At 35.0% G+C, this 24,507-nt stretch overlaps 1 protein-coding gene across 2 annotated transcripts; it reads left to right on the forward strand.

Moving 5' to 3' along the window:
- Nucleotides 1-9,899: 9,899 nt before the first annotated feature.
- On the forward strand, nucleotides 9,900-23,301 carry LOC148846857 (nuclear transcription factor Y subunit A-7-like). Of its 2 annotated transcripts, none has more exons than XM_088951925.1 (6): nucleotides 9,900-11,527; nucleotides 15,886-16,286; nucleotides 20,341-20,450; nucleotides 20,528-20,599; nucleotides 22,363-22,530; nucleotides 22,622-23,301. In XM_088951925.1, exons 2-6 carry the CDS (start codon nucleotides 16,091-16,093, stop codon nucleotides 22,976-22,978), a joined length of 903 nt encoding a protein of 300 aa, XP_088808051.1. In that variant the 5' UTR covers nucleotides 9,900-11,527; nucleotides 15,886-16,090; the 3' UTR covers nucleotides 22,979-23,301. The 2 variants fall into 2 exon arrangements, with proteins under 2 accessions (XP_088808051.1, XP_088808052.1); XM_088951926.1 differs by having other exon boundaries at nucleotides 10,023-11,527; nucleotides 22,375-22,530.
- Nucleotides 23,302-24,507: the final 1,206 nt, after the last annotated feature.

The raw sequence follows: 24,507 nt of genomic DNA on the forward strand, positions 1-24,507 counted from the left end.
AAGTGCAACACAAACAAAATCACTTTGGATCAAAATAATTAGTAGGGTAAATTAGGAATTGCCCCTAATCTGGATTCCAACAATATTGCCCCACCCCCTCCCCCTTTGTTAGCATTCTTTAAGTTTAACTTCATTGAATATTTATTTTTTGCTGTGTCTCCACATTTCCTAATGAAATCAGGTAATGACATCATCACCATTAATGGACTTCCTTGCTTTCTTTTGCATTCCATCTTCCGCCCCTTTTACTGGCGATACATCTTCTCATGGCTCTTCTGTCAACACGGGTTTCATCCTCACAAAATGTCTGTCCTCATAGCCTTTGCAGTCATTCATCAGGAACATCTTCGTACTTGTGATTTAATTCATGGGCCATGGGGGATATCTTCAATGCACGACTACAAGGGCTGTGGGGACGGTGTCAGGTCGGATATCCAAATTCTTTCCGTCAATCTCAATGTCAATGGTAAATTGGTAACATATAGAGGTATAAATTGGGTCGTGTCGTCCGTGACCCGGTACGAATTTGGACCGGACACAATCCATATATATTTATATATTTTATATATATTATAATTATATAATAATATACAGTATATAATTTATTAATAAAATAAATATTTTTTAAAATTTTTATATTAACTTATTTAATTATTGCATATATAAGTAAATTTATACACAAAATTCATATAAACTTAAAATTTTTAAGTTTTTTTTGTCAATTATTTTTAAATAAATAACTTTGCCCTGATACACGTTCCGGCCCATGGGTCATGCTGGACCGACCCTCAAATTTTTCATCAGGGCGGCACAGCCCACTTTACACCACTAGTCATTTATGCTTTCCATGAGAGGAAAATGAACAACAGTCGGTGTTGAAGAGCTTGACGAGATTAATTTGTGATGGTTCAGTGATCAATTCTTCCATTTCCATTTCAGAAACCTCACGCCCATTTAATAGCTTACATCTCATAAATGTTACTTGCTAGAGAAAGCTTTTATTACATCATCAAGCACCTCTTGCATATAAGGAAAATTTATGAAACAATAATTCCAACTTGAAAACCCCTTCGGAGACTGCTTCAGGCCAAGGATCGTAATATTGATATATTAGATACCGTCTTCGGAAGGAGAAGTACTAATTCTGGGAGCCGATAGTCCTTCCAGGTAGACGGTTGCTTCCATTGAAAGAGAGATTAAGAGAAAGTTAGAGCAGTGAAAAGAAGGATGCAAAAAAAAAACCAACCCAACCCAGCTCTATTTCTTGTTCAAAAGGAAGTTGAGATTATGTTTCGACCATACTCTTCTTCAAAAATGGCGTCATTTGATGCTCTATTTCATATACAAATCTAAAGAAAAAAGAGGGGAGAGAACCATTTCATAAGCAAAACTAAACAAGATTTTCCATGAATTTCAAGAAAATTTTAACCCTTGAAAAATGAGGAATTTGGTGCTGACAGTCTCCACCAGTTTCTATTCCTTTCCTGTTTTCATATCAATTTGGGGACGTAAACCGGCAAGCGTTTTGTCCGATCGCATTGAAAGCACAGTTAACCTTAACCCAATGGCCTTCTTGAAAATAACCCAATGGCGTGAAAATGGCTATTTTTCTCATCTGGATATTTGTTGTTGTCAGCACATTAATTTTGAATGGCAATTTGGTAATTTTAAATATTACTGTCAACCCCATTATCGGGTCTGGGCAAAGTGTTAGAATCTCAAAGTTTAGGGGGATCTTTATTATAAATGAAAGTTGAGGGATTAAGTGTCACTGCAATGATGGTAATCTGTAATTTACCCTTCATGATATAAATATAAATAGAAGGGAGAGCGAATTGAATTTGTTGTAAGCCATTTATAGCCCCATTATTTCTATCGTAATTGAACCACAAACAAAATGAAAAGAAGTGATTGTTGCAAGGGTAACTGATTTTAAAGTTCTAATCTTTAATCATGTTTTGGATTGCAATCCAAGGAAAGAAGACCCGTAATTACTTGTTGAAGCCTGAAGCAGATGCTTTGCCTCAAATGGTTGAAAAGCCAAAGGAATACAATTTAGAAAGCTATAGGGTGTTATTTGTATCGTATCGGATTCGAATTCGAATCAGGGTATATCTGAATTAAATTTGATTTGAAGATCCAACGAATCTTGTAAATATGGATTTGAATTCGAATTTGATGAGAAAATCGGATATTTGGATCTGAACCGATTTGACTTATTTGAAAAAATAATAAATTATTAAAAGAAAAATAAAAGATAATAATTTAAATAAAGAAAAACAAAAAAAATACAATTATTATAAGAAATATATACATAATATAAAAAAATTATAAAAATGCAATATATATATATATATATATTATTTGATAGGGGTGATCCAAATTGGATGTAATTTCTGATTTGATCCTATTATCTGATCCAAACCAAAGATCTGAAGTGAGGATATCTAAATCCGACAAAATAGGATCAGACTTTGGATTGGACCGGGTCATGATCCGATCCATTTGCACCCATAGTAGTGGCTTGTGGGTAATAGATTCAAGGAGTAATTTGAGTTCATTCCACCTCAAAATTTATAATGTGATGTAGAGTTCGGGTCAATGTTAAGGGGGAGAAGATTCTCAATTTAGAGGGATTCTGTTTATGGGGGGTGGTAATAAATACATTTGAGGAATTAATTTATGAATTCTGAGATGGGTTATAATGTAAAAAGGCCTAGATTCAAACATGTTCCAAGTGACCTTGGGACTGGTTCCTGGAATGAGTTACATAGGTGTCCAACAGCACATTTCAACTGTGCATTGGGAATCTCCCGGTAATGTTCTCAATGCACGCTGAGATGTATATGTGGGGTGTCTGTGCCTGATGTAATTTCTCCCAGTATGGCAGTATCCAATCCATCCATAAAGTGAGAACACATTTCCTGCAACCACATAATCAGGACAAGCCCAAAACCCCATTGATTTTTGAACACACCAATACTTTTATTCTACACCAGCTTGACATGAAGAACGGGATCTGCTCCTCACACATGGGCACCTCACAAACACATCCACCATGTATTGAAAATATCTCCCATAAATAATAAATTATAAATAGGGGAGATGTTCCTAATGCATGGTAGGATATACGTATAAGGTCGGTGTAAGGCACCGTGTGAGGAAAAGATCGGGTCTCTTAACGTGCTGTTTTATCTACCTGTTCAAAAAATCACTTGGGGTTCTCGGGTTTATTCTGCGAAGAGGTCGGAGAGTATGTGCCGAGTGATGACTACTCTCCTTATAGTAGTTAAAGGACCCAAAAAAGTAAAAAAATAAAAAATAAAAGCCCTTTGCATAGCCAACAAGGATGGTAGATATTTATTCTATCTCTAGATTAGGACTTAGCTTTTCTTATAATTTATTTATTGTGCGCATCATCGCTTGGCTTCGCTTCGGAACAAGATTCCTAATCCTTATCTAAGCCGACCTTTTTTTTCTTTTTGTTTCTTTTCATTCTTATCCTTATCCTTTGTGTTAAAAAAAAAGTATTTTCTAACCATCTATCTATATTATCATTTTTAATGGAGACGTGCCTCCATTCCGGGGCAAATTAAAGGCATATCATTGACTTGGAGCTTATGACATCACATGGGAAGAGACTCAGCTTCTCAACAAAAAAATAATAATAATAATAATAATAATAATAATAATAATAATAATAATAAAGTACATCGTACCTCCTATTTAGAAGTGTAAAACGGACGTCTAAATGCGGGCTGTGCCGTGTTGGCCCGTAGACCGTTTTGGGTTGTATTGTTCTTCTTATGGATAATTTGAGGGGTCTTTTCTGAAAATCGGTAATCGAAACCGAATCAAAACCAGTTAGTTAACCAGTTGATCGATTTAGTTAACCATCGGTTTGCTTCATTGGTTTTCGGTTTTCTAGTTTTATAATATATATTATAAAAATATGTATAAAAATATATAAAACATTATATTTTAAATAAAATATAATACACAATACATTATATATATATATATATATATATATATTTAACATAATTAATTTAAAAACACCCCTAGACCCAGTTTTTTAAAAACACCAAACCGAAATCGAACCGACCGGTTTGGTTAACTGATTTTTTGGTTCCCTGGGCTAAATTGGGCCAAACTGTTTTTTTTTTTTTTAACATTTTTTATTTTTTATTTCTTTGCTAAGTAAAACTAAAACATTTAACTTTCCTTTGGAAACTATTTGAAAAAATAAGAAATTTAACAAAGAAATGAAAAAAAAAAACTTAACCAAATAAGAAGTAAAAGAGACAAAAACTCAAAGTGAATAATAAATTAGAAGAAAAATAAGAAGTTTATTTCATTTAAATTTGAATGATACAATGGTTGGATGAATGCAATATGAAAATTGGAAAATGGAATAAATTAATAAAATAAAAAATACAATATAGTTGCAAATTGAAAATAAAAAATTACGTTATTAAAAATATCAAATAAATTAAATAAAATTAAAACAAAATTTATAATAATTTTAAAAAAAATTGCTATACAACTATTTAGTATACAAAAAATATTAACTTCGTCATTTTCTCCCATTGTTCTTGACTCTAATCATTTGCTTTAGGTGAAACATCAGGTGTAGTGTCACTCTGTTGTGCCCTCCTTTGTCTTGTAATCTATCTTCAACATCTAACCAATTTTTAAAGCAGATGCACATCTCTAAACTTTCATCATTCACACAACTTCTCACTTTGCAACAAATGGCATCTTTATTAAGATTCCATCAATTAACTTCTAAACTTATTCTTATTCAGCTGTTTAAAAATTTTTAAATTTCTAAATTACCCTTATTTATTGGGAAATTGTCTAAAACTCACCATGAATTTTCAGCGTTTCCCTTAATCTCACCACAACTTTTCAAAATGTCTAAAACTTACAATGTCAGTAAGCTTTTATTTTTCAAAACTCACCTTCCATTAGTGCACCGTTAATGCTTCTTAACAAAGGTGTCCATGTCAACATAAATAACAATTTTCATGACCAAATTACCCTTGAATGGCGAGTTAGAGGAAAAATGGTCTTATTCAGTTTTCAATTTTCTTGTTTTTTTTTTTTTGCATTTTTAGTATTTTGTTATAATTTCCAATGCTTTTTAAAATTTATGTTTTTTTTTATTTTCTATTTTCTACAATCTATAAATTTTTCTGTATTTTCTGTTATTTATTTGTAATTTCTGTGTTTTTTTTTATAATTTTTTGTGTTTTTTTTTACAATTTTTATTTTCTGTTTTCATTTTTCAATTTCTATAGTTTCTATAATTTGAAAATAATTTTTGAAATTTTACATGTCTAAATATTAAAATGATAATATATTAACACCCGTTAATTTATTTTGTATATATTTTATAGTTAAGGTTAAAATGGTAAAATATTAACACCCATTAGTCTGTTTAATGTCAAGTTAGTGACATGGTGAGTTTTAGATATTTTGAAAAGTTGTGGTAAGTTTAAGAGATGCTGAAAACTCATTGTGAGTTTTGGGCAATTTTCCTTTTATTGAATGATTTAATTTTTTTAATATAGCATTGAAGCCCCCTTGTTGCTCCAATAGATCCATAGAGATTTCTAGTGCATTCAATATTCAAATGAAAATGGACCCCTTAAAGGCCTTAACCACCCAAAGCGTTATGTGTATCTCCAGCCAATTTTGCTTGCTAATTGAGCAATTCTAAGATCTAAAAGTTCAAATAGATTCTTGCGTATATTCCCCAGTCCAATTGGTTATATTCTGACCTTTTTTAAGGCTCAATTCCTAAATGGTGGACCACCACCCCTTGGAGCCTCAAATGGTCCTTGTCGTAGTGGATGGAGATCATATTATTTTGTTAAAATATTTAATTTAAAAAACATCAGAATATCACAATCACACATCAAGTGGGCTAAAGATATTTGCTTTGTGAGCAGAAGAAAAAGAAAAGATTCATGGAGTAGTAGTTGGAGTTTGGTTGGTTACGCAGCGTGTATTATGTGAGATCGAGTCAACGTTAACGCCTCGTCTTTTATCTGTTTGTCTGATGTAGCGTACTCACAGCCACTTGCAGCAGCTGTGCATTACGAATATTTCCTCAAGATGTACATCTATACTAATTTGTTATTCTCTCTCTAATCAATCATGATTCAAATGTATGGGTATTATGATTATTGTTCAATTGCACTTTGCTTCGTTCAAGTCTGAGAGCATTACTTTAATTTCATACTGTTTCAAGTATCATGAGTTGAATTGTAAGTTTGTAACTGCGATCTGTTTCTTAACATAAATATTTCTAAAAGTTGGAATACGAATATCCTTTCAGCATGCTACCTCACGGTTTTCTAAAAACAGGTGGAGCAATCAACAATTGTTATTGTTGCCTATTTTTTACTATCATTTGTTCTGAAGTTTGGAATATCCTTCTGCTTGATTCCTCGCAGTTTTCTGAAGATAGGTGGAGCAATATGACTCGTGTAAAAATGATACTTGCCTTGTAAGCCTAGCAATAAAGGATAAATTTGATTATTCGATGTTCATGATCAGAACATCAGGAAAAAAACAAATCAAAATAGATTTTGAATAAATTGAAGGGTTAAGTAATTTGCAATCCAATGCAGAATTCTGAATGACAGTTCCTATGGTTTACTGGTAGCCCCTTTTTCCCTATAAATTGCATCTTGTCCATGAATTTGACATTAATTTACGGTTAGGATTCTAAATAATAATAATTGATTATTTAGGACTAGTTTTCCGGAGGGCTATCTTTTTGGTTGTTTTCACCTTTCATGAATTTTCAGACAGTGAAAGCTGAGAATCCCTCATCATCTGAGCCTTCACGTGGGGAGTAATTGGGATTTGCTTATCATAGAATGTACTTCATAGTGATCTTATGGCACATCCCAGTGTGTATTGAGAATATCTTCTATAAATAACAATACATAAGTATAGGAGATATTTTCAATATGTAGTTGATTACATAAGTTCTGTTTTGTTTAATACCATTCATTTTTCTTTTAAACCTACTAATGCTAAGAATCAATGTCCTGAAGAAAAAACAACATTGACATTGGATGTAATTGTTATTGAACTTACACTTTGAATATCTACCATCAGTTCATCAGGTTTCATCAAATTTCATTCTTCTATGTTAGTATCATTTTTTTTCAGTGACAAGGGCATCATGGTTTTTAAAATCAAACCGGTTAGGGGTCTGGTTGCAGGGTCGAATGGTCTGATCGTTCGAACCAAATGCTTAATCTGTTCTGATAGAAAAATAAAAAAATAAAAAATTTTCAAAAATAAAAAATTGTCAAAACCGTTTGAACGGTTAACCACCTGGTTCAGCGATTTGCCGACCAAAACCAACAATTTTAAGGGAAAATCTGATTTTCAAAGAAAACAGATGACCAATTTCCGATTTTTCTGATCCGACCATCCGGTCCGGCCCAGTTTTGAAAACCATGAAAGGCACCAAAGTGATCACCTAACAGTCTTTTGGCTCTTTTCAACTTCCAATTACTATTCCTTAGCTACTCTCATTAAGCATCTCAAATCAAACTTGAATCATTTCAAACGGGCCCTTTAATTGGATTGATGGCATTTATGTGACTGAAAACCCATTTGGAGGGGAAAAATCAGAAAGCGACTCTTGCCTTTGGACATGCATACTAATAGTCCTAAGATGTGGGCAATTCAATGTTGCAATCAATCTTCATTCAAAATTGATATTAAATGACAGTGAAAGCATCCAAAATACAGACAAACAGAGGAGCCCGGATCACGTGCCAAGAAAATGCATTCCAACCCCCGACGACGGGTCTAATTTTATGGTGGGCCCAATTTCATAGTGAGATGTCTGGTGTTGGATTAAGTTGGCAGGTGATAGAACGTGTTTTGTTGACCGGCGATCTCAACTCCAAACAGAGCCGGTTAAAAGATTGAGCGAAGGGATTTATTGATTATTTCGACTCTCAATCTTCATCCATTTGTTTATATAGATTTTTTATTTTTTTTTGTATATACATATTAATCCAATCTAAGGATAATACATTTTCAACATTTTTGGGTCCGGAATCTCAACATCCACAACAAACAATTATTATATGTGATTTTGAAATTTCATTTATTTCTCTATACTATTAAAATTCCAATCATGTTAAATTTTGATCACAAAGGCAGTGTTTGATCAGCAGGAAAATGGTAGGTAAAGAAAGGGAAATGTAAGGAATCAAAACAAATACAACCTAAACTTTTAATCATATATACCCATCACTTGTCCCTGGGAGTCAGGTACTAGATCTACTTTTAATAATAATAATAATAATAATAATAATAATATAATAATATGATGATGATGATAAATAAAGGTAATTATAATTATAATATGATATTTTTTTCTCTGTAAAATAAAAATGTGAAATAACAGTACTTGACATCATCACATAACAACTTGGGGCTTCAAATTTTAAAATATAACTTCATTTAACATGGTAAAGAGTAAAGTAGTGTTATGTTGATAAACGAGTTGGTTTATAATTATGAAAACTATTTTAACTAACCCCAAATTGTCACCAGTTCCAAATTCAATTTAAGTTTTGGGATCCTGTTATATTGCATGAGGACATGTTGGGGGCATCAGATCAGACACGTATAATAAAGTTTATTATTGTATTCAACATGCGTTGATTCTTATTATTTCTAATTTTTTGTTTTGCGTCTGTCATATGCAAATTAAACAACCACAAAGTTAAAAAGTGTGACCCATTTATACTTTTATAAATAAGATAGGATAAATTTGGGGCGATTTACAATTTACGAGTACCAAAACTTCTTATTTACTAGAAGTCTACAACCTCCCCAATAAGCTAATGTGTGGTGGTATAAATTATTGGAAAGGTAATTGTGACCATCTGATAATTGAACAATTAGGACAAATTACCATCATGCCTTGGCTTGCAATGGCCAAATTTGCGTTTCTCCACAGCCCCTCCTTTTCAAGTCACTGCATTAGCTCTTGGTCCTACAATCAAAGGATGACCCACACTTTTGTTGATGTCATTTTCTTGACAAAATTGGCACTACATCTATATTATTTTTTTTTTTCAAAAAAAAAAAAAAAAACCACCTATCATGAAAAGGCATTAATTCCCAACATGACCTTACTCTAATTTCTGATATTGCGCCCTATCTGCTTATATTCCTTGCAGTTATAATTTAGGCATTTATAAACAATTTTGCCTTGACTTAAAAAATAATAATAATAACCAAATACCTATTTGCAAGCTCGATTATTAGGAGTGAGTTGGGCAGAATTAAATGTGTAGAGATTTTTCTTTTTGATATTTAAGAAGAAAGTTATCATCTTTTAACTCAGAATTCGAACTTTGACCCTTGTGTCCAAAGTTTAAATGTGAAGAGAAAACGAGAAAGTGATGGATATTTTTTAATAATTGATAGATAATCGAGGGAATTTTAAATAAATTGGAAGGGCAGAAAGGGCGGAAAGGGGAAGGAGCTTGGCGTGTGGTCACCGTGGTATCGTATGACAACATTGACAAACGGCAATGCTTATTATATATATATATTTTTTATGTAAATACACGAAGCAAATTAAAGTATTTTGTAATAAAATAAAACAAAAAAAAAAAGAAAAGATAAAATTTGTAAACTATCCTACTGTTTAATTAATTGGCTAACCCTATCTTTATTATTTATATATTATCTATTTATCTTATATTTCTATTATTTTTGACAATTGACTAATTATACTTTTATCGTTGGAGTTTTGTCACAATTCATCATGATCTGTTCATATACCACACAACATGACGGTAATATTTTCAAAATATGACAGTAATACCCTTAAGGGAGGGGGTGTGCTTGTATGCTTGTGCTTATCGTCTGAAAATGCATTCAGTCCTATGGCCCATCAAAAGCAGATCTATTGGTTCAAGGCTTATTTTCGTGTAAAGAGCAGACCTTCACGAAGATTCAACCTTGAAAACTGATTAATTTGAATCATCACAGTTGAGAGCTTTGATCTTTCGAGCATCCCAAGCTGAAAATAGTTGGCTCTTCAAACCGAGAGCTGGGTTGCACCGATGGCGATGTCAGTTGGGAATTTCTGGTGAATCCTGTACGTAATCGACAAATTACATCCAGAGATAACTTTGTTCGGGAATTTCTAGTTGGTGGAGAGGAGGTCGTGTCGTCTCCACTCTTCTAATACTTCCTGATTTCTCTCAGAGCCACCGCCTTAGGTCTGAACCTTGGGTCTTCTTCACTCCACTAGTCGCCCTGGTTTCTCTTAGAGCCACCGCCTCAGGTCTGAAACTCGGGTGTTCTTCACTCCACTAGTCGCTAGAGACGATTTCCTAGCCGCTTTAGTTGCTAATTGCTTTTAGGTTTAGGGAACCCCATCCTTGACCAGTACTGATTGAACAAAACCCAAAGTTAATCCTTCAGAAGGGGCGGAATCCTTCTCCAAAGAAGATTCATCTTCTTCTCTTCCCTCACCCCTAAAACCCCTGTAATTCTTCGCTGAGAGGAACTCTAGCAACGCATGAAACTCCATTGTCCTCCACCTCGCTCAGCCCCTATATAATGATACCCTTATGTGATCATCTGCATCATTCCTTCACAACTTTCTTTGTATGTTTTCTGTAGGAAATGGTAAGAACCAAGCAAATTGCAAGGAAATAACGTTTTCTCTGTCTTTGGTTTAATCTTCTTCTTGATCAGAGACGAAGGGGTTTCCCAGTTGCTCATCGCTAACCCAACAATCGACAAATCATTCGTCGTTTTGACGAGGGGCCCTATCGTTCCGTCTGGTTTATTGTTCTTTCGTCTTGAAAGAACCTTTTCTGTGTCTTCACTTTTCTTCGAGAGATTAACACAGGAAAAAGAAGTTTGGAGAGATTGACGAAACTTTTTGGGTTTTATTTTGAAAATTTGAGAAATGATAAAGGACAAATTCGATATTTTGTTTTTATTAGCATTTAACATCAATGACAATTAAAAACAGTAGGGTTATTTAAGATAATATATAAGCAATAAATATAAAAATAATCAATTAATTTAATAATAAAGATAATTTAAAATTTACCCTAAAAGAAGAGGTGAAATAGTAGGGAGTAGGGAGGGGACTAGGCCCACTAGGGAGGGGTTGGGGTGACTCATGTCATGACTGCCTGCGCTGCGCTTGTATCACTCATGACTCATGACTGCCTGAGCTGCGTTGCGCTTGTATCAACTATCAATTGTATGGCGTGATTTGTTTGCGTGGGGTATTTTTAGAGGTTTGGGTGTTAGCGTGTAAGGGGCAACGTGCCGCGGTTTTCGGTGGAAATCAGAGTTTCAGCAGCAAAGCCAAGAAGGGAGGGAAGACTGAAGAGGTTTCAACAGGGGAGACATGCCCAGATCTTTCCCAACATCAACTGTTTCTCACTTCTTCTCACTTTATCAATACCAAGTACCAACGCCAAAGCCAAAGCCAAAGCCAAAGGTCTCTCTCTCTCTCCTTCATCTTTCTTTTCTTTTCCTTTCATCTTTTCTCTGTACTTCTTCTTCTTTGTCTCCAATTTTCCGGTTCCTTCCTTTTTCTTTTCTTTCTTCGTGGATTTGTTGTTTTTGGCTTATCCGAACATGAAAAACAATGTTCATATTTTAGTTTCTCCCTTCTTTTCTCCTAGTTTTTTCAGTTTTTCTTTTTTTTTTTTTGTTTTTGTTTTTTTGTTTTTTTTGTTTTTTTTTTTTTTTGTTATCATAGTTTATGTAGAGGCTAGCATGCTATCGGTTGTTTGTGTATTTTGGTTTGTATTATTTGTTGATTTTGGATGTGGTTGGACTTTGAGATCATGCCGATGGAATAGCAGTTATGATATTTCTTCTTGGTTTTATACCTTCCGAGTTATAACTACTACTTGCTTAGTTGCTTGCTGCAGTTTTTGACGTGGGTCTTCTTGTTGCATGTTTTGCTTTCCTTGAAAAGAAAAAGAAATTTCTATTTGGGGCGGCAACTTTCTTTGACTCTATGTTGTCCTTTCTGTTTCATTTTTATTGCAGTCCGAGTGCATTTGTTCTAAAATCTGTGAATTTTCTTTTATTCTGCCTCTACTAATTGGACGATGGTTGTATCTTCACTCAATTTGTACATCGGTTTCTAAGTTATCTTCTTTGCGGAATATAGTCACATGTTTATTGTCTGGTTTCATCTTTGTGGTGTTTGGCAGCCGTTCGGGATGAGATTACTTCATTTTTCTTTTTCATACAATTTTAACCAATAGATTCTTCATCTGAAATGATCCCCACGGTGGAAAGGGGATTCTTCCTGGCTCCTGACGCAGAAATCCTAATGATGGTGACTAACATTGACTTGTTATCGAGGCAGTTGATGGAGCCTGGAATTCGTAGCAAATATTCAAATGATTGAGGAATGCACCTCTCGCCAGTCGTATATTGAAATCCTAAGGGGCTAAGAAAATGATAGAAACAATTTCATGTATTGAAATCCTAACATGCCCTGTTTTCGATTTCTATTGGCATCTTGAAATGTTTCCATTTTAGGTGATAAGTTTGTGGCTTGAACCGCATTGAAAATCTAGATTGAAATCGTTTCCTATTAGATGGCTTTATTAGGTCCTATGGTGCTTGGTTATCCTTTCTTGTTTATTTATTTATATTTTGGGGAGGGAGTCAATGTGGAACAGATTCATTTCTTTCTCATTTTTGTTCTTTTGGTCCATTTGAACATGTAAATTCATCATCTAAAATGGTTGTTTTCCTGGGAATCTCATTTCTATTTTTCTCACTTTCCTCTTGAGTAACCCCGTTTTGGATTGTGTGCTAATATGCTAGAGAAACCTGAAATGATTTCATTCTAGATGGCTTTCAAATACTTTATTAAAAGAGATTATATTAAAGTTTTTTTTTTTTTATTTGGCAAATGCCCTTTTGATTTCATGCACAAACATCAAGAAAAGATCTATATTTCTTAGGATATAATACTTTTGTTTCCCATTAAAACATCATAAATTTCCCTCCAAAAAATTGAGGAAAACTAGAATGTCCAAGTATATTGGTATTTTTCTTTTTAATTTCAACAGATTTTTAAGAAATTAGACTTGTCATATTTGAATTTTATGGTTCCTGGAGAGTGCTCTTCACTTTTTAGGTTAGTATCCTTTGCTATTTCTCATTTTAGTTTTTCTATTTGCTTGTTTGTCTGTTTTGTGTTCGGATGGGGGTGTTTCATCATTTAACTTGTATATGGTTCTGGTGATCTCCATGTCAAGTACCCAAGTTTTGTAGGGATTCTTTTATAAGAGGAACTTCTGACAGATGAAGTTTTGAGGAGAAATAGTATTTTATTTTAGTTTTTTGGGTGGATAGCCTAGATGATCATTGCCACTACAGAGACGTGGATGATAGAGTATATACCCTTACCTATTGTGCAACATCAAGACGTTGATGATTCTTTGGGTGTTAATGAGACATGTGGAGTGTGGTGGAGACTGAAAAGTTCATTGGAGCTTCCCTTGATAATGGAGAAGATGGAGTGAAGTAGATTTCAGACAAATTGGAGTAAGAGGACAGAATGTTTGCAAGGTAAAATTCCACTACAAATGCTGTGTGGGGATCCTAGGAAAATATCTTTGGTAGGCAAAATGTTTGCAAGGTAAATTAATTGTATACAAAAATTATTATTTTTACTAAATTTTCTAATAAAAACTTGGAAAAAGGTCATGGGCTAAACTACTAGATTTTAGGGTTACATGGAGGAGATAGACTTCCACGAAATCAGGAGTTCTATTTGATGAGGACGATTTAAGGATATGGTTATACAGTAGAACTAAGTAAAGCCTAAAATCTATTGTTCTAAAAGGTGCCCCTGGGCACATAGATGAGCTACATTTTAAGACATATGCCCCACTTCAACTCAGAAGGATAACTGTGAGGGTTGTAGACTGGGTAAAGACTAGGGAAAATTTTGAGGAGTTTATGACAGATGTCATCATCATAAATTGGAATTACATGGCTGCATCTTAATCCAACAGGGTGGTATCATTATTGGACTGTTACCCCCTCTCCAAGGTGTAATAAAACCAAAATTTGACAGGTGCTGTTTGGGGAATCCAGGTGATTGAGGTAAAGAAGGCCTCTTGGCACCACAAAGAGGTGATTTTATGTATTTTGGACTTATTGGCGTGGGCAATACTTTTATATCAGAATTACTTCCACTATTACATGGCTTGCGTCTTACTTCAAGCCTATTGCCATCTAGATTTGAGGTGGAAGGAGATTAACAGGTGGTAATTGGGTTGATGAGGAGTGGAAATGACAACCTTGGAGAATTCAGAAACCACATTAAAGAAGTGAAATTCCTGGCCTATATTTTGAACTATTGGCTAACACACTTGCTGATCTGTAGAAAGGAAGGGTGTGAAGTGGGTTATGTGCATTTGAATTTGCTGATCTCTAGCAGTTGGTGAATGTTGGAGTGGATCTAGATGGTCCTTGAAACCTAATGTTCTAGTCAAAGAAGTAAAACTTCTAGGATCCAACCTGAATTTTATTCAGGTGAATTCCAAGGTTGGAAAACTGCATGGCAGATAGTCTGGTGAGGATGGGGTCATGGGGATGAACAAAAATACTTTAAATTAGGGAAAACCAGATCTGGGGGTTAATTTTTAATAGAATTAGGGAGCTTTGACTGCCTTTGTTAGCTTATGGTTGTTTCTATGCTCTCCTCTACTTTTCTGATATCTTTTGAGAATAGAGTTGTACTAAAAATTGTACCTCTATCAATAAAGTCACACCTGTTAACAATAAAAAAAAAAGCGTTCTCTTTTTGGAGTATCTGGTGTTCCATTGACCAAATGGTCTCATTTGAGACTATTTCTGTTTCTGTTGGTGGGGTTTTTTGAGCTGTTAATCCATGTCTAGGCCATTAACTCTTTTATTTTTTTTATCAGCGCCTAGACCATTAACTTTCTGTTTGGCTGGGTTGTTTTTCGGGCTGTCTGATTTCAGAGTTCTAGGATATTGGTTTTGTAGGGGTTTGATCCTTTTGTAGGTTGTGGTCTTGGGTGTGTTTAGTCATGGCTTGCTTGTATTGAGAGCCTCCTCTTCCTTTGTTTCTTTTCTATCTTCTTCTCTGTTGTTGTGGGAGAAACATTTGTGGCTCCAAGAGCATCTCTTGCTAATATACCTTGGGATGTAAGTCATGTAACACTTTAGCTTTAACTTTGACGACTGGGAAGAGATAATTCTTGAATCTTCTATTTACTGTCATCTGAAGCCAAAGGAGATAGCTGACATCTTAGCAATTATGTTGTGTGTACATCATGGTTAGGAATTACTACTTTATCAGTTAATACTTAACAACCACTATGGCACTATTTACTAGTATTCTTGACAGGATTAGGTTCACAAGAATAGTCAAATTTCTTTACATATTTGTTTGCTTTTTGATGTTATCAAATTGCTAATAGCAAGAGGCCCTTCCCGAGGTTTTCTTGATTCTTGCCCATTTTAGTTGCCTTTCTTTTGGGAGGGGAGGCTGTGCCTTCTTCTTCTTTTAGACTTGTGGTGGATTATTAAATGGAATCATTTACATTCAAATTCAGACAGTTGGTAGCTACAGTTTTCTCTTGGTAGTAGTTTTGCAATCTAATTAATCCCACGTTGTAATCTTGTAGTTGTAAATATCTCATTCACTCAAGTAACGATATTACAATTACATTTAGTTTATCTTTTTGGAGATGTGTTGTTTAACATTGCAAATCTACATGTAATCTGCATTCAACTTTGATAAGCCTGGACCAGTACAGCTTATTTGCTTATTGGATTTCTTTTTTGAAGGCACTTCCTATTCAAGCAAGAAAGGCCTTTGAAGAGATTATTGTGGATCTAGGAGATTTCACATCTTAATTTCCATACATGCAATGAAGAAAAGGACAAAAGAAAGAAAAACATAACCAAGAAAGGTTCTGATTAAAGTTGTATCCAGTCGACATCCCCTTGTGTTGTTAATTGCCTATTGTGGAGGAATTCTGTTGGGTCACAGATGCCAGCATCATCTCTGTCCAAGAGCTTGATCTTGAAGATGGATGCTCAGTCTCAGCATTGTCATAACATAAAGAAACTAGGTCTTCAATCACAAGAGCAGGATTCATCGTCAACTCAATCAACTGGCCAATCTCACCATGAGGTGGAAGCTGTGGGGAGTGGCCATAATGGACAATGCATTTCGGAACAATCTGGTATAAGTTACTCATAGATAAGTGGTATAAAAATGATGTTATTTGTATTAGATTTTATATAATGTTCTTATTTTCCTATTTAAGATTATGAGGTATAAGTAACTTATAAATTTTTTATTGGACTTTTAGATATTGAGAAATGAGATCTTAGGGGCTGTTTTTGGTAACAGCTTTAGTGTCTGAACTAAATGGTATTGCTTTGTCTTTTACTGGATAAGTTATTAAGGAAGTTGTGAGCTCTTTAATGGCTGAAGCTGAAGTTGAGTTGATTACTGTACCCCTGAATGTTTTATTATTTAATTATTTTATCTACTTAAAGACAATGTTTCATTTTTATAAGATGGTGAGGAATGAAAAGAAAACTTGGATTCACTTTCCAGGTGGTGTGACAGTGACATTTGTTTGTAATACCTTCTTTGACCAAGCCGTTCTGGCTTCATTAATGCTTCTAAGGTTGTGCATGCACAGAATATCAGAACTGCAGTCTGCAGTCCCTAAGACAAAGGGCTGTGTAAAATTCAGTTAAGTTAGCTTGCATGTATCAATGTGTGATTTTGAAATGTACTGTTATGCCATGTTACCCTGATATGGAGAGGACAGAGCTGGAGATGGTATAGGATACCAAATTTATACTAAAAATTGAAGTGTCTGACACATATGGCGCCCCTGTACAGGTATTTGGGACCTCTGGGTATATAACTATTATTCGGATGGATACTGAACCTTCCTAAGAACACTTCGACAGGTGCTGAAAATAGGCGACTGATGTAAAAGGACAGGAAAAAACAAAGAAAACTAGGGCAATGATAGGGTTTAAAGCTAGGATTTAGGGCTATGAAGATGGGGTAGGTCTGAGGAATGATTTAGGATTGTTAGAGAATGTTGGGATTTAAGAGAGAATTCTAGAGAAAGAAAATATGCTAAAATTCTGCATATACACAATTTTCAAGATTGGGAAAGGAAATTCTTTTTCATTCCTGACAGGGTTGAGAGAAAAGGTGAAATAAAGAGGACAGTTGACATAGAGGTTTTAATGGAGTTTTTTAGGGTTTCTAGGTTGGATGGTTTCTAGAGAGAAGTTCTAGTCTAGGGTTTTGTGAAAACTCAATGAAAGTTGAAGAAAGGTGGAGGGAACTTGTAGGTTGAAGATGGATCAAATTTAAGAAGTTGATGCCTTCTAATAGATTGAATTACAGCTCAAATCAATATTTAGACAAAGAAGAGAGGGTTTGGGGAAAGAAAATCAACACAAGCTCCAATTTTTATTCTATGCTGCATCAAAGAGAAAAATAACAGATATACACAAGTAACTAGAGTGACTCCAGTTATTGTTCTTCACCATAAATATGAAATTGCTACTGCATTCAAGACCCACAATTTTTTTTTTATTTAATTGTTGATTGATCTGAAAAATTTTATTATAAAGAAGTAACAGAAAGAATTACAACTATATAAAAGCTATCATACTCCACAAATCTTACAAATGAACCCTTTAGCTCCCCATCCCAAATAAAGATCGCCTACAGGGTAATTGTAAGCCCCTGATATAGGTCCTATGCCTCTATCCCATTTCTAGCTAATTCATCTGCTTTTGAATTGGTTGGTCTCCTAATTCATCTGAACTAGGTATTCATTCATTTTTTTTTTTGATCAATAACGAATTCATTGGCAACTTCATTAAATCAGGAAAATGATGATTACAAAGAAGACAAGCACTCTTGTCTTCCAAATACAGCTTGAGCCCTCGAGAAAAAGAAAAGGAAATGAAAACAGTAATTTACAGTTTGGCCCAAAACATTGAGTCCCTTTCTACCCCTTGTTTAGTTAATCCATCAGCCAAAGAATTAGCTGATCTTTGAACCCACCTCATCTTCACTTCCATCTCCCTTACCAACCACTGAAACTTTTTCCTCTGATTACTGTAATTCCATAGGCTACTATTATCTTTATTCAGCCACCCTATTACCACATCCGAGTCTCCTTCAATTATGAGTTTTCTGATATTCATCTCCTTGGCTTTCTGGATCCCTTCCATAACTGCATAAATCTCAGCTCTAAGGGAGTCCCCCACTCCAATTGGGCCTGAGTACAAGGCAGAAATGACCCCATTCTCATCCCTGAAGACACCTCCAATCCCTGACTGTCCAGGGTTCCCTCTATTACTCCCATCAAAGTAGGTATTCATTCTATCAGCCAGAAATCTTGCTTCTCTAATTGTATATCTAAACTCTGAACCTCCATGGTGCTTTTCACCCTTTCCAGCTAACCTATGACCAGATGCGAGTCCCTTTTCACCTCCAATCTATCCTCAGAGAATAGAAAGTTCTGTCTTGATAGTATTCCCAACACCTATCAGTCTAGAATATATTAGTAGCTTAGTCCTTTTGAAGTGAATGAATAAATTTTCAACTTCAAGTGTCCATCATACTCATTTCCTCAATATAAGTTGAGTGTCATGATATTTGCAGAAAAGGGATCAGCCGTGAATTCTCTTTTTAGCTGAGGGATCTTAACCATGAATTATTGGAGGTAAAAAGGGTTGTAAATGGATTGACATTGCGTCAGTTATTCTCATTTTCAGCTGTTTCAATTGGCATTGTGTCAATTTACCAATAGGGTTGTAAATGTATTGAATCAAATCCAGATAAGGTTATATCTGATTCTATTTGATACTTGATAGGATATATCTTCTATGGTTCTATCCTAATTTGATTTGATATCTGATAGATCTGAAAGATCCTGAATCTGAATTCAATTTTATGAAAATTTGAAGTAAATGTAGTTTGAATTGATTCTTAATGAAAACCATGGACAAAAAAAACCTTGTTAGTATGAATGAAAGACAGCAAGATATATATGAAGTACAAAAGGAAAATATATTTCCAAATGTGTCCCCACCTCTCTTATTCCCTTTTGGGTCCTTCCTCTCTACTAAATGACTTAAAACCAGCTCTGTCTCTCTTATCTCTCGTGGATCTTATGCACAATGCACATGTCATATGGCTAGTGTAAATAAAAAAGTTGGTTTTTACCATTACTTTGAACCCATTAGATGATCATGATCATCAATGGTGGGCCTATTGATGTGTGATTGCTACTTTATTCTTCGTTGTGATCCTTTCAAATTCCCTGTGAAAACTGAAAATCCCATAAGTAGATAATAAAAAAGAAAAAAGAAAGAAAACAAAAAGCTGACAACCAAGACCAGTAGATGATAGAGAGTAGAGGGTGGGTGATGGGATTTGATATTTGAAATGCACATTTACATCTAGATATACAGTTAAAATAACTGAGAGAAGTTGCCTCTTGTCCTTTCATTCCATTAATTAGCAACTTGCAAGAACATTTGTGTGTGAGAGAGAAAAAGATAATGAAAATCTCATTATATCCTTTCAGTACTTTAAGCATAACCAGTACTGTTTTAGCTAGCTAAATGAATTGGATACTTAATAGATTGAATTGTCGTATTTCCAATTTTGATCTGATCACTAATCAAATCACAATCTAGAATTCAGGTTTGACTTATTTATTGTTAGTTGGTATCAGAATCCATGTCAAAAGGCTCTGGAAGGCAGTATTGCATGGACATGGACAGAGAAGTTAAAATATGATGTGTATTCCCAGAGTCTGACTCAGCAAGATGAGAAAACATGGACTCATGGACGCATCTATGGAAATTTATATAATATTAAAATAATTCATATTTTCTGAATTAACATTATATACATGCAAACAATGTTACTTTAGTTACTAAATAATGTTTGATACAAAAAAAGAAGGATTCATCTTGTAGTTTAGCTTTTCATTTATGTCAAATAATCTAGGAGATAAAAGGGAAATGTAATATAGAAGTTTCCTTAAGAATCCATGGATTGTCAGACTTGGACACACGACCAACATGACACACCATCCATTTTGGAGAGTCCATGCAACTGCTGGAAGGTCATCTGTTATCAAAACCTTGAGGTTTTCTTCTCAAGTTTGCAGGCTTTAAAAGATCTTGTTTCAGAAGTGGCACATACCTTATTTTGATTTCAATTCTTCCATTTTTCAGGCTTGACAGAGAGTTATGGAAAACAGGCTGGAGATCATATAAAACCAGTTCTGTCACTGGGGACTCCTGATTTGGTTGTACCTTCGCAAATTGATTATAGCCAATCAGTAGTAAGTTTCTTTTATGTATTCTGGTGGACGATTATTATTGTGGGTATTGGTCTGATGTTTCATAATTCATATTTCAGGCCCGCATTCCATACCCTTATGCTGAACCGTATTTGAGTGGATACTTGACTGCGTATGTACCACAGACTGTTGTAAGTACTGACAAATATCTTGTTTTTTCTAACGTACAGATATAATCTCATTTCCAGATTGCTTCCACTTGGTAGAGATTATATGTAAGTTAGGTCACTGGCTCATCTTTGTGATTATGCAAGAAACCTTCTCATTGATTAGTCTCTAGCTTTCAATGACAGCTCATTTTCTAGTTGGAATTTTGTGGTTATTTGGTATAACATTTAGGCTGCCATTATTGTGCACTGTAAAACAGCTTTTGATTACTCACAAAGAGGGGGGGGGGGATATATGAACAGATTCGTAGTAAAATTTATGAAATGAATTTTTATTTGAATTCCAATGAATTGTAAGATTTATGAATCAAATCATAAAATCATAAGATTTTTTCAGAAAAATATTCAGACATAAGATTTGAATCGAAACCCTTGGGATTCATGATTCAAATTGTGAATCGTATCGTAAATCATAATATTTTGACAGCATTGATTCAATCTCCTGTGATGTTGAAATTCATACAACATTGAGTTTGGGGTTGGATGAAACTGGCTGATGATCTGAAACATGCCTAACTAATCATGTGTCCTTGGGGCATTAGCGTTTCTTTCATATCTTGTCCTTGGTTTAGGGCTAGCTCATTTTTCTATTAATGATGCTACCTACCAGAAAAAAGAGATCGATGAATTGTTATTTTATCGGGCCTTGCATATCTTTTTTTGTCAGGATTTGGGCTCTCTGTTTTATTATATGATTTTTTATTTTATTTTATGTGCTGCTTTATTTAATTTTCTGGAATAAGCATATTGAAATATAAAAGCCCAATCTAATAAGTTCCCAATTGAAAAATTGTTCACCATGCCCAGAAGAACTCAGAAGTTCATTTATTTTCCTAATTTTCTTTTCCTCTTCAATCTTTTTTGTTTTCCATGTTATTGTTTCTTTATCTATCTTCTGAGGTGATTAAAGGGACCACTTCTTGTATGTTATAATTTGTTGCACTCTTTTGCAGTATTATCTTTTCCACCTTTTGTTTTCTGTAGGCCCTGCTCCCTTGTTTGATGGGATAGGCATTGCCTTCTGTATGGCCATACCCTCTCCTGATCTTTCTTATAAGAGTCGTTGGTTGTTTAAGCCAAAAGGGTTCTCAGTTCTGTTTATTAGCGATTTTTACATGTGCCATCTGAGGTAAAGTCCAAATTGGGTCTTTGTCTTTCTAATGTTCTCCACTTTCCATGTGCCAAATTAGAGCCAAATGGCGCTCTGCCATGTGGTAAAAGAGTCATCTCTCTCATTATTATAGAACCAAATAAATTTTATGATCAATTATTGACATGAAAAATGAAAACATGCATTATAGCATGGGTGAACAAGAAAGAGGCACAGGTTTAAATGTTTAATCCAGAGGGCCACCTTATCATACAGGTTCTATCTGTCATCTCAGCATGCCATGAGGCAAAAACCCTTAGCGGTCACTCAGACTCTAACCCACGGTCTCATACTCATCAGCCGAGACCAAGAAATTAGACAGTTATTGTCTTATTGAACTGTCGCTGTACTATAGCTTTTTTTTTTTGAAAGCCTGATAAGGTATCGCTATACTATATCTTTGTCAATTTGAGCAGGGGACAATGTCATCAGTGCCAGTCTTTTGGTATTTAATTATAATTTGCTGTCGTTCCGGAAGGGAATGTGAAATAGCTTCATTTGAAGTGGTTACTACCACAAAATGATGCCTTTTCTACCTTTTCTCTTACATGCGACGTTTTTCGGGAATTTAAAACAGATTCACCCACAGATGATTGGGATGGTACCTGCACGAATCCCATTGCCTCTTGGGCTTTCAGAGGATGAACCCATCTATGTCAATGCAAAGCAGTATCGTGGAATTCTCAGACGAAGACAGTCACGTGCCAAGCTTGAGGCCCAAAATAAACTTGTCAACAGTCGCAAGGTTTGTATCTTTTGCCTATCCACTGTCCCTCCTTTCTTCCCTTGGACAGTTGACCCCCCATTTATACTAAAATCTAAAAAATTATTTGCAGCCATATCTTCATGAGTCTCGACATCTTCATGCACTCAAGAGGGCTCGGGGATCTGGAGGACGCTTTCTCAACATAAAGCAGCTCCAGGAGTCCAAGCCTACTGCCCCTGTGGGTGGCCATGATGTCTCAGACTCTGCTTCTCTACAACAGGGTGGAACTCAATCGGAATCTGAAGTTCTTCAGTCGGACACTGGGACTGCGGGTGGCTCTGCCACATCTTGCTCTGATGTCACAAGCGATGAGAGCTGCCTGCAGTTCTCGGTCTATCCTGCCCAGATTGAGATTGGTAGTAGCATGCAGGGTGGAGTGGGCATTATGAGGAATGGTTCACAAGTCCGGGTTCCTGTCATGCGATGAGGGATGACGATGATCACAACCACTAGATCAGCTCAACTAGGGTGTTACTTTACCATCTACAGTCTAAACTTGATTGATGAAATTTCATTAATTGGTTGGGTAGGGCAACTATGAAGCGGCTGACTGGTGTTCCATTTGGCAATTCATCCTTGGCTTTGATACTGATATATGTTTGGTTCTGCTGGCGTTTAGAGAAACGTCATTTATTGCTTTAAATGTTTATCTGTGTTATTTTATTTTTAACGTTTATTGCTTTTTTTTGTTTGGTTGGACATCACTTTAAATGATTTTTGCTTTCTACCTCAGATTAACACCCATAAAAACATGTCACATCTGTATTTTGTTCATGTTTGTTGGCTATCTTTGTTATAAAAACAACTCCACGAGGAGCAGACACTGCAATTGTTTTAGTGAAGGTAGTAAGTACACCACATTCCTCTTTTAGTCACCTGGGCATTGGGGACTACTTAACATGTATGGTTTGTTTGATGGTGACAGTGTTGCTGAATACGTAGCGTATCAAATCTTCATTCTCTTGGCTCAGTTTGGAAGCAGGACAAATGCAAATATGTACAGTTTAAATGCATACAAAATATAAGGTTTTGCATTTTATATATTTGCATTTGTATTCCTTCCAAACTCAGCCTTAATCTCTTCCACCAGGCAGAATCAGCATTTTACGATTTTTACCAAAAAAAAAAAAAGGGAATTAGTGATTCTTTTCCTCTTTCCATTTTGATGATAAGGAGATTGGAGAATCAATTAGATAGCCTACTTTGGTTCAGTGCAGCCAAAAAAGCGTAAGTGCCCGTTTTGGGGCTTTCTTGTGGTGGTGGCTTTTGGCTTTGTGAGATACTGAGGTAGGCCACACCTGGACGGCTCATGGCAATGTTTACCTGTAAAGCTCAAATTTGCTGTTCTTCAGCCAAGAAAGCGGTTTTCTGTTGAAGCTTCTTTTAAAGTGTCCCAATGAAAGCATATCTACCACAGTACATCTGTACATGTTAATGTTATTAAAAACGACTTTGTGTTGTACTGATGTAGCCCAAGCCCAATATCGATTGAGCTCCCTTAGTTAAGTGAATGACACCGAAATATAGTTAAGTGAACGACTTTGGGTGGTTTGTTATAAAAAAGGGAAAACTTTCGATTAGTAATTCGTACTTTGGGCTACATGTCACTTTGGTCCCCAAATTTTAAAATGCGACGGTTCGGTATCAGAATTTTCAAAACATGACAATCCAGTTGTTAACCAGTTGTTAAGTAGTATTTGAAAAAGATACAAATGCCCTAGAAGTATTATTTAATTTTTTTTATCAATCATCTTGTTGAAGTTTGACCTGCCCTAGAATTCTGTCTTGTTCGTTGACTGTAAAGTAAAGTAAACAACAAATAGGAGAAGAAAGCAGAAGAGAGAAAAGAGAGGAAAGAGAGAAAGACTGGTTCGAATTAGAGAAATGATTATCTCCCTAGATTCGACCAGACCTGTTATTATATTATTAACTTGATGGAAAAGACTTAAGTGCCCT

The sequence above is a fragment of the Nelumbo lutea genome, chromosome 6 (assembly GCF_056320005.1).
Source record: "Nelumbo lutea isolate HS-2025 chromosome 6, American lotus-T2T, whole genome shotgun sequence".
Lineage (NCBI taxonomy): Eukaryota > Viridiplantae > Streptophyta > Magnoliopsida > Proteales > Nelumbonaceae > Nelumbo > Nelumbo lutea.